The 10,638-nt window shown below is 46.2% G+C and overlaps 1 protein-coding gene across 1 annotated transcript in view; it reads left to right on the top strand.

Annotated features, from left to right (window-relative positions):
- Window positions 1-440: 440 nt before the first annotated feature.
- CLPB (caseinolytic mitochondrial matrix peptidase chaperone subunit B) overlaps window positions 441-10,638 on the top strand; it is a 217,569-nt gene continuing 207,371 nt past the window's right edge. Inside the window, exons 1-2 of the mRNA XM_007940977.2 lie at window positions 441-840; window positions 4,753-4,804. Of these exons, the coding sequence (XP_007939168.1) occupies window positions 441-840; window positions 4,753-4,804 (452 nt within the window). The remainder of the gene's footprint in view (window positions 841-4,752; window positions 4,805-10,638) is intronic.

Here is a 10,638-nt window from a genome sequence, read left to right on the forward strand (position 1 = left end):
TCACAGTAGGTCTCTACTAAAGCTCCCTGCTTAATATGCCCTGGGCAGAAATTGCGCCACGTGTGTTCTAATTAAACAGGAATAGCTGCTCGGGGATACAACTAAGTACCTCGGACCAGAGCGTAACCAACAGCCACGCCCCTCCCCTGTATTTCCCTTTCTGTCCCGCCCACACATTCCAGCCCGAACTTCACTTCCCAACATGCCCTGGGCTCCTGTAAGTAGACAGTCATTGTGACATTAGTTTCACAGCCTTCTGGGAAATACGGTTTCTTTGTTCTTCAGCTGCGGAAAGTTCTAAGGCTGCGGACTACCACTCCCGTGAGGTAGTGCGCGATTCACCCCGTTCGCGGCGTGTTCGAACGCGCTGCGGCAGCCATGTTGGACGTGGCTAGCACAGGGGCCGGCACCAGGGGGTTATAGAAGAAGCAGCTGTCACGATGCTGGGGTCACTGGCGTTGAGAACAGCCCTAGTACCGCGGCTCCTCATCCGACTGCTTAAGTCTCCATCGCTCCGGAGCCATGGGGGCGCAACCGGTCGGAGCGTAACCACCGGGGGCCGCGGGGAGCCGCAATGGCTGAGGGCAGCCGCCGGGGGGCGCCCTGGGACAACGTCGGCCTTGCTCGCGGGACGAGGGGCAGCCGCCGGGGGGCGCCAGGGAGGACGTGCGGAGACCCACTGCTTTGCGGCCACCACGTGGGGACGCCTTCCCATCCCTGAAGAAACACTCCCTGGACGAGATGGCTGGAACGGGGTCCCCAGCAGAGCTGGACTGGGCATGTGGGCCCTGGCCACGGCGCTGGTGGTTCATTGCTACAGCAAGAACCCGTCCAACAAGGGTGATTATCGGGACTGGGTTCAAGGAAGGTAGAGGTGGGAGGAATATCCTGACTCCACATCCTTGGAGAATGCTAGATGCTTACAGACTTAAACCTGGAAAGCCTCAGCCCTGGAGGGACCCAGATCTTATCACAGGGGTAGGGCATGGCAGTGGAGAGCTCATTGCCTTAGAGTTGTATAGTCTCCGATGGATCAGCTACCCATCTTTGGTGGTATTTTTGTCCATCTGTATAATGGAGGCGTTGAACTAAAACATGTTGTATGTTGTTGTTGTTATGTGCCGTCGAGTCGGCCCCGACTCATAGCGACCCCTCCTTGGGTTTCCGAGGCAGTATCACTACGGAAGTAGGATTGCCCAACCTTCCTTACGAGGAGTGCCTGGTGGGTTTGAACCTCCAGCCTTCTGGTTAGCAGTCAAGTGCTTTAGCCACTATGCTACCAGAGCTCCCAAAACATGTTGTATAAGAGCATAGTTTTTTTATGCTCTAGTATTCTCCCTGGTTCAGTTCTTCCTGTAAGAGGTAATAGGAAACCACTAAATGCTTTAAAAACAGCCACCAGGTGGTTTAGTTAAAAGTTCTTAAGCCTAACATGGCCTAAGAAAGGAAGAGTCTTAGTTTCAATGTTTGCTTTGCCACTGCTCACTAGGGCCTCTTTGAGCCTCTTTGGCCTCAGTTTCCCCACTTAGACAGTGAAGGATAATTTTCCATTACTCTTACAGTACTTTTCAGCTGTCCCCAGGGTTTTGCTGTGGCTGGTCTCAGGATCTTGCCATGTGGGGCAGTTGGTAGGAGAAGGTATAGAGATCTAAAGCCACCAACCATGGGGCTGGATGAACCAGATTTGCATCTCAGCTGCATACATGAGAATGGGCAGAGAGCCAGATTTCTGGGCTAGATAAAATCAACACTCAAGTTCTCAGTTTTTCCTTACAGGGAAAGACTGAGGCCTAGTGTTCATAGAGTTCATACAGTGGGGACTGCTTGACATTCATTTGTTTATTCAGCAGGATGTGGCTGGTTGTAAAGGAAGAACTTTTGGCTAGGAGTCAGGACACCTGGGATTTTGTTTTGTTTTTGCCTCTTAACACTCATTGTGATTGTATTGTTGCTCCTCCTCTTTGGCTCTCAGGTTCCTCATCTTAAAGATGAGGGTGTTGAGCTAGAGACTTGATGGAGACTGTTATAACTTAAGCACACTATGATTCTATAATTTTCACCATTAAAAAAAAAATACTTTGTGCCTAGTTTGGGGTTTGTTATTTTGGTAACTCCTAATTTAACATAAAATCAATTGAGAGGGGGCAGTGCAGGGCAGTTAGGACTGCAAATCTGGTGAGTGCTGTTATGTGTTGTTGGGGAATCAGAAAACTAGCAGGGTTAGGAAAGCTTTCCTGGAGGATTGAAAACTTCTGGGAGATAGGGAATTTTAACTTGAGTCCAGAAGGATAAGGCAAGAGCTGAAAAGGAGAGAAGTAAAGAGGACATTGTGAGTCCCAGTGAGAGCAGGGAATGTATCTTTTTTCCCAGATTGGTACCAGCTACCTTCCCAATACATCATTCACAATAGTGTCTGGAATTTAGTAGATAGTCAGTAAATGTATCTTGAGTTGGATTATATTCTAGTCAAAGGCTTCAGGAATGATGATATGAGAGTCTCAGGTCAGCATGGTGTGTGTGGGGGCTAGCAGAGTGGCTAGCTTGGTAGGAGGACAGGAGATCTTTGTAATATGGTGAGAGCAGATGGAGTGGGGCCTGGATGCCAGGTACAAGAGTTGGAAAGTTTGGAATTTCTCCTGTAGGCAGTGGAGACCCATGGAAAGTTCATAAGCAAAAAATGTCCTGAAGCCAGTGTGTTTGGTTGAAATGAGGGGAAATTAAGGGGCCATAGAGAGATTGAACCTGAAGAGACTATGACAGTGCTGGCAAAAGATGACATGGGGATATGGTCCTGAAAGGCCTGGCTTTGCAAAGGGAGAATGTCCTTCCCCTCTTGTATTATTTGGCTTGGGTCAGACCAGTGCTTCTTAATGTTGTTTGGAATCACTTAGATAGCTTTTAAAACAATACTGATGGCTTTGGTCTAACCCCCAGAGATTCAGATTTAATTGATCTAGGTAGGGCCTTAGCATGAACATGTTTTTAGAACATCATAGGTGATTCTAATGTGCAGTCAGAATTGAGAACCACTGGCCTGCAGGTCTAGGGCAGGTTGGGGCTGAGGGTCACTGGGGCAGTGGGGAGCATGACTTCCATAGAACCTAAGATCTTGCGTTAGAGGCTCCTGGGGGCCCCAGACAGGACTTTGTGACATGAGGTGGTGTCGTGTGAACCCCAGCAAGGAGACCAGGGTCTGTTTACCAAAATAATGATTACAACTAGTTCCATCCTTGGGACCTGAGATGGGAGCCCCTGAGATAGTAGCTGACTTGCCAGCTACCCTGTCTTCTGACTTGGCGTTAGGAGCCGAGACCCTCAGTGCTTTGTAGTAGAAATTGTATTTTTAGGTTTTAATTTTCAGCCCATTCAGCACTGACCTTGCAGAAGCTACTGCTTTCTGTACTGTGAGAGGGGAGGATATAGTGATCTCTGAGGAAGACTTACACCCCTTCCAGCTGGGGGCTGCCCCAGAATGCTTGGGTTTGTACTTGTGAATAATGTGGGAAGGTAACCAGGAAAGGCCTGGCTCTGGAATCTAGGCCAGGATGTGGGATGAGGCACCAGTTTCTGAATCACAGAACTGACTTTCATATGCATGATAAGGTAGGTGGTTATCTTATCCCTATTGTACAGATGAGGAAATAGTTTCAGAGAGGATAGGTGAGTTGACAGGTCATGCACGTAAGTGGCAGAGCTGGGCCAGGAGCCCAGGTCTGTCTGCCTCCAGGTCCTACTTTTTCCACTGTGTTCTACTGCTGGCTCTTGTGATTCACTGGGTGATACCCTTAGCAGGACTGAGGGACTCCTGGAAGCAGGGCTAGATAAGAGTCTGTTACAGTGCTCATCAGGATACTTCACAACCAGGCTTGGCACAGAGAGCTCCATGGATACTTGGTATTGGACTGTTTGAAAAAGTTGTGCCTTTGCTGTTAGTTTTTCTTCTTGAGTCAGGCAGTTTTTCTTTGTAACCACAAGGTGGTGACAACAGCCCACAGCCAGCCAGGCCAGGCTTAGCATTGCTTTTCTGTTAGTCCTGGGGATTGATTCCTAAGGGATTGGAACACTCCACTCTAGGTCTCCCTTCACTTGGGCTTGGCACCAGGGAGTTTGAAAATTTTTTTCAGCCATGATTTCATCTCCATGGCAGCCTAGTGAAGCTAGCAAAGCAAGGATTGTTGTCTCTATAGCCAAGGAAGCCAGGGTTGAAAGAGAAGGGCTGCCATAGTCACGCAGTTAGTAGGTGGCAGAGGAATTGGAACCAGGTCTCCTGGCTCTTAGTCAAGTTTCTCTCCACTTTCAGAGGGATCACACCCCTGTGGGCTCTCACCTAGTACCTCTGTGATATCAAGATGGACAACTGGGCTGAGTAATGTAGGGGAATGGTTATTAATAATGACAGTAACATGAAATATATGATACTCGTATAGTGCTTTATAACTTAAGAAGAAAGATAATTCATACACTGAATGCTTACCATGGCAAGACATGTTGCTAGTACTTCACCTGTATCATTTTGTATGATGAGGAGTTGTTAGAAGTTTGGGCTCTATAAATAGAAAGGTGTGGAAGGACAAGTTGTTACCAGAGTATACCATGTGGGGAGGGAGTAATTAGCTTTTTCTTTATATATCTTGGCATTATTTCACTTGCTGAAACCCACATTTGGAAGTGCCGTCCCTTTCATTGTCTCAACAAGCAGTCCTGAGGAGTAGGTCCTAGCCAGGGATCTGACCAGTGCCCCTCTCTCCTTAGATGCGGCCCTGGTGGAAGCTGCTCGTGCCAACAATGTCCAAGAAGTCAGAAGGTGAGTGTTCTTAGGCCTTGCTCTCCCTCACGTGAGGGGTGAGAGGGTGAACCCTTTCCTCGTGTGATGACTGCTTGGATGAACTCCTTCTTCAGACTAAGTTAGGAACTGCCCCCTTTGACCAAGCATGTTAGCTCCCTCGGCCCAGGTAACTCTTACATAGTTTAAAGTAGGAAGTTAGTCCCTTGTTCCTCCTTTTTTTCTAGTCCCAAACATCCCTTGGTCCTTCAGCTGTTTTGTTCTTCACAGAGTATGGTTTGGAGTTCCCTCCACATCCTGTGGATCTTTCAGTTTGTCCTTGTTTCTCTGTGGAATTGGCCATATGTTACTGGTTGCTGCTTGCACAGAGGTGAAGGTGGCTTCCCATGGAGGAGCTTGGGAATTTAGGAGGGAGCTGGAAGAGGCCTTTATGCCATAAAGTCTTACGGGGCTAAAAAGTCCTGCCTGCAGGGTTGGGGTATACATGCTGGAGCCCTGCCCAGGCACAAGCTGTGTTTCTCCAGCCTCCTTGCCTTAGCCAGCCCCCTTCTGACCACTGACAGATTAGACTTGAGTTTGTTCTTAGGCACGGGCAGGATTCAACTCAGGACTCAACCTAGTGCCTCAGATGGGCCACCACGGAGTCTAACCATTGGTTAGGGGCAGAGGTTTTACTCTGGGTGAAACTCGTGACCCTGCTGAACTAACCTTGGCCTTGTTAGCCCTTTGGAGCTAAGTGACTGTAGAATACACACACACACACACATGTACACACATAAATACATACACATATATAGAGCATGCTACCATACCTGTGTCTTAGGCAGGAAGTCAGGTGTTTGGGGTGGCTTTCCTTACACTATAGGAGCTCTGGTGGCTTAGTGGAGGAGGCACTTGACTGTTAATTGAAAGGTCAGTGGTTCAAACCCACCAGCTGCTCCATGGAAGGAAGATGGGGAGATCTACTTCTGTAAAGATTTACAGCCTCGGAAACCCAATGGGGGTTGCTGTGAGTTGGAAATGACTCGATGGCAGTGAGTTTGATTTTTTTGTTTGTTTGTTTCCCTGCATTAATGCCCCAGACCCTCAATGCTCTTCCCCAGTAGCTGCCTGAACATACAAGAGGGCATTGAAAGGCAGCCACAGCCCCCACCAAGACTTACTGCTTTGATTCCCTTTCATTTTATCTGCAGCATTATTATTGATTCTCAAGGGTGCTTTTGAGTATTAATGTTCAAGGCTTAGTTTTTAATAAACCACTTTTGAAAGTATGGGCTGGGAGTTCTTTCGTAGCCAAATAAATATGATGGAGCAATAGTTTAATAAACATGCGATGATGCATCTTAGAAACCAAGCACAGATGTCAGCTTGTTGTTATAAGAGCCATTCATAACTGCAGGCTATGTGTGGCATCTTCAGTCCCCCAGCAAAAGATGAGCCTTGCTTCAGTCTGCTGCACTGCAGGAGAATGGACTGTGCCCCTCCGTGCAGGTCCTTGCTGGACCTGGCATCCCCTATTGGTAACTGCCAAAGGCTGCTGGACTGCTGCTTTCCCCTGACTGACCTTTGTAGGTGGGGCATTAGGAGAGCAACAAGGCTGAGGATCCACCTTTTGTAGCTTGAGGGAGGCTGAGTTTACCCTATTCCACGAAGCCCCCAAGTGCTGATTATTTTAGCACTTTCAAATACATGTTTTTCTACTAGAAGTTAAACACCTGCCCAAAACTGCAGAAGGTAATTGAACTTAATCTGTGTCATTCGGAGTTGTTCTGAATATATCCACTCTTGCCCATGTGCATAGTGTCCATAGGGACCTTGCATATGAGTATTCCCCAGTCACTAAATGCTGGTTAATGATATCAGATTTGGAACAAAGCTGAGATCTGGTAAATAATGCTATTCTATCCTCTTCTTTCACTCTTGCTCTCTCTGGGGCCCTGTGTTCTGTGTGTCTCTGCCTTGATACCCCAACCCCCATCCCCAGAGCCTTGGGGGAGCTCTAGGGAAGGGCAGTGGACACAGGCTTTCCACACAGACTGCTGCCATCTGTACTTGGTTCTGATCACCCTGTGCTTGCAAGCTACCAGCCTTTGGGGCTCACCTCAATGTTGCGTCCATTGTGAAGCCTCCCTTAACTCCTCCCATTTGGGTGCAATCTCTCTTCCTTTGTCCCAAACCATGGTTTTACTGGTCTGGAAGGGTGTGAGGGTCATCTAGGAAGGACCAAGCCATAATAGGAGAGGAATTCTCTTCTGAAAGAGAAGCTGAGAGAGCAGGGCTGAACATGAGGACTGTGAAGGCATTCAGTCCAGTAACAGGAAAACCTGTCAGGTTTAGACGCTGACCTTCATGGGGAAAGATCAGGAATCTTCATGGTATATGAAATGATTAATTCAGCCCAGGGCAACAGCCCAGATGTGTGTGAACACTGTTGGCCTGCTTCATGTGGGGCTAGCTAACTGTGTGGGTTGGGCCTGCCTGGCTAATGGGGCAGAGCAGTATCTACCCTGCACCACCCTCAGTTCTTTATATTAAGACGTTTCTGAGCCTGACTTCACCTTAAACCACTGAATTGTGAGCTTTCCTAAGGTCAGGAGCAAGCCTAGTTCCCACGCTCTCTTACCCTATCCCCCAGAAGGCAGGGAATTTGGAAAGTTGGCCTTTTACTGACTTTTCAGCAAACCTGAAGCAAGTATTCCTGAGTCTTATTTCTATATTCCCAAAGACTGTATCAGAGGAAGGGTGGGTCCCTTCTTTCTTCCTTTGCCTCCGCCTTTTCCCCCATGTAATCATCTTCTCCCTTCCTATCCCCCAGAGCACCTTGTAAGCACATTGAGCTCTGGCTCTTCAGGTTCTAGAGCCTCTGTCCTACTTGTCAGCAGTATGAGCAGGTGGCCCTGCTCCTGAGCTCAGCCCAAACCTAGACCTGGCTTCTGAACTCAGGAACCATTCACCCGAAACCCAGGGCACAGGGCAGACTGAAAGCACATCTGTCCAGGCTCAACTGAGACTTGAGAGGAGCACTCAAGCCTGAGAGAAGTGAGGCCTCCTGTTCTCCCATTAGAGCTCACGTTTCCTTCAGAACAAACCTGGGTGAAAGGCAACACCCCTGCCCATTTCCCTTCTGCCAGCAGAGAACTAGGCCTCTGCTGAGTGCTTAACTTGGCTGTTTATCACCTAAAACATTCTCTAGTGAAGGAAGCCTGATGGGGTGAATCTTATGCTTCAGACTGCCTGCTCTTTCTCTTCAAGATTCATTTGTTCATTTTACAAACCAGTTACTAAGCACTGGCCATATGCTAAGGAGTCTTGGTGGCACAGTGGTTTAAGTGCTTGGCTACTAACTGAAAGATCAGCAGTTGAACTCACCAGCTGCTCTGTGGGAGAAAGATGTGGTAGTCTGCCTACATAAAGATTACAGCCGTGGTAACCCTATGGTGCAGTTGTATTCTGTCCCGTAAGGTCACTGTGAGTCAGAATCAACAGCAACAGGTTTACCATATGTCAGGGCCTGTGCTTGGCATAGGGAATATCTGACCAGCATGGTTCCTGCCCTAGAAAATAAAGGAATCTAGGGCTGACTCTGACAACATGGTATGATTAGTGCTGTGAGCAAGAGAGTACAAAGACTTTAGGTGCTCAGATGTCCCTGTCCAGCTTCCTAGTGGAGATGGCACCTGAACAGAGTCTTAAAACATCAGTAGGACCTAATGAAGAGAAGCAGGATACATAGCAGGTAGAGGAGACAGCCTCTTAGACAGCCACTAAGGTGGCACTCAGCAAAGAACATCCTGGTGTGTATGGTGGGGAGGATGGAGTTGTACATCTTATTGTTAGGTGTTGTCAGATCTCAGTCTGAAGCTGAAATGGTCTAGAGATAGATCAAGGCCTGGTCATGGAGGGCCTTGATTGTCACCCATCTGTCCAGCCTGTACCCTATGTCTGCCCAAAGCTGAATGTGGGGAAGGGATGGAGGCAACACAATGAGGAAGGAGAAGCAGTCCCTTCCTTCCCCTGGAGGAATTTTACCACCTCCCTCCCTCAGGTGAGTGGGAAAGGCATGAGTCAAAAATTGAGAACTGGTAAAATAAGTTGCCTAACTTCTTTGAGCCTAAAAATATGGAGATGATAATATCTATAGCCTATAGAGCTGTACAGTTAATATTAACAAAATTATTAATTCATTCAACTATTATTTATGAGTGCTATTAGGAGGCGTCATGCTAGGTGCTGGAAATATAGTAGTGAACAAGGTAGGCACAGTTTCTGCCCTTTTGGTCCTTTCAGTATAATTGGGAGCCAGATGATTAACTAGTTAAAGTAAAAGCTATTAAAGCCAGAACTTGTAGAAGGCAGAAATCTTTCAGAGAGGGAAATATCAAATATTTTCCACTAATAGCAATAGAAAAGTGGTAAGACTTCCCTGTCAAAGGAAGAAAATTTATGTGACCCCCAAAAAACAAAACACTCCTGTTGAGTTCCAGCTTTTACGAGTTTCACTGTATGTACATCAAAAGTGAAGTACAGTTTGTCTTTTCAACAAATGGTGCTGAGACAAATGAATATCTACATGTAAAGCAGTTAAATTGAACCCCTTCCTCACACCATACACAAAAATTAACTCAAAATGGATCATAAACTAAATGTAAGGTCTAAAACTGTAAAGCTCTTAGAGGAAAAAATAGGAATAAACTTTTATAACCTTCAGTTAGACAAAGCCTTTTTGGCTGTGACACAAAAAGCACAAGCAATAAAAGAAAAAATAAATCTGACTTTATCAAGATAAAAACCTTTGTGCTGCAAACAAGAACATCAAGAAAGTGACAGGATAACTCAGAGAACAGGAAAAAATATTTGCAAGTCATACATCTGATAAGAGACTTGTCTCTAGAATAAAGAAAGAACTCTTACCACTTAGTAGTAAAGCGATTAATATATTTGTCTATTTTTTTTTTTTAAATGGACAAATGTTCTGAATAGACATTTCCCCAAGAAGATAAACAAATGGCAGCTAAGCACATGAAAAGGTATTTAACATCATTAGCCGCCTGGGAAAGGCGAATCAAACCTACAATGAGATACCACTTCATATCCGCTAGAATGACTAGAATCAAAAAGACATCATAACAACTGTTGGTGAGGATGTAGAGAAATTGGAATTCTCATACACTACTAGTAGGAGTCAGATGGTGCAGCCATTTTAGAAAACAGTTTGAGAGTGTCTTAAAAGGTTGTAGAGTTATATATGTCCAACAAGCAGTTTTACTCTTAGCTGTATATTTAAGGGAATTGAAAACATAAGTCTACACAAAGACTTGTACATGAATATTCTGTAGCAGTAGTATTCATAATAGCCAAAAAGTGGGAATAACCCAAATGTGCATCAGTTGATGAGTATGTAAATGAAGTGTAGTGTAGCCATACAGTGGAATATTCAGCAGAACAGATAAATGAAGCACCAATACATGCATGTTAAAACATGAAAGAATCTTGAAAACATGCTGAGTGAAAGAAGCTAGGTCAAAGATCAAATATTCCATTTATATGAAATGACTATAATAGGCAAATCTATGTAGACAGAGTACTTTAGTGGTTGCCTAGGGCTGGAGGGGAGGGGGGCAATGCTGGAAATGGGAAGTAATGAAGTGTTCTAAAATTGATTGTGGTGATGCTTGCACAACCTGAACATACTAAAGACTATTGAGTTGGTGCAAAAACGACAAGGAGGCCACATCTTCCGACCTCCTCTAACCCTACAAGGGAAAGGCAGGATTACCAGCAGTAACCCAAGGCCTATTACTGCCAGGCCAGACATGCTGCCTCCCTCCAGCCCTTTCACCAACCGTTCCTCCCAA

This window comes from Orycteropus afer, unplaced genomic scaffold, assembly GCF_000298275.1.
Source record: "Orycteropus afer afer isolate SDZICR_OR568_19922 unplaced genomic scaffold, OryAfe1.0 scaffold00074, whole genome shotgun sequence".
NCBI lineage: Eukaryota > Metazoa > Chordata > Mammalia > Tubulidentata > Orycteropodidae > Orycteropus > Orycteropus afer.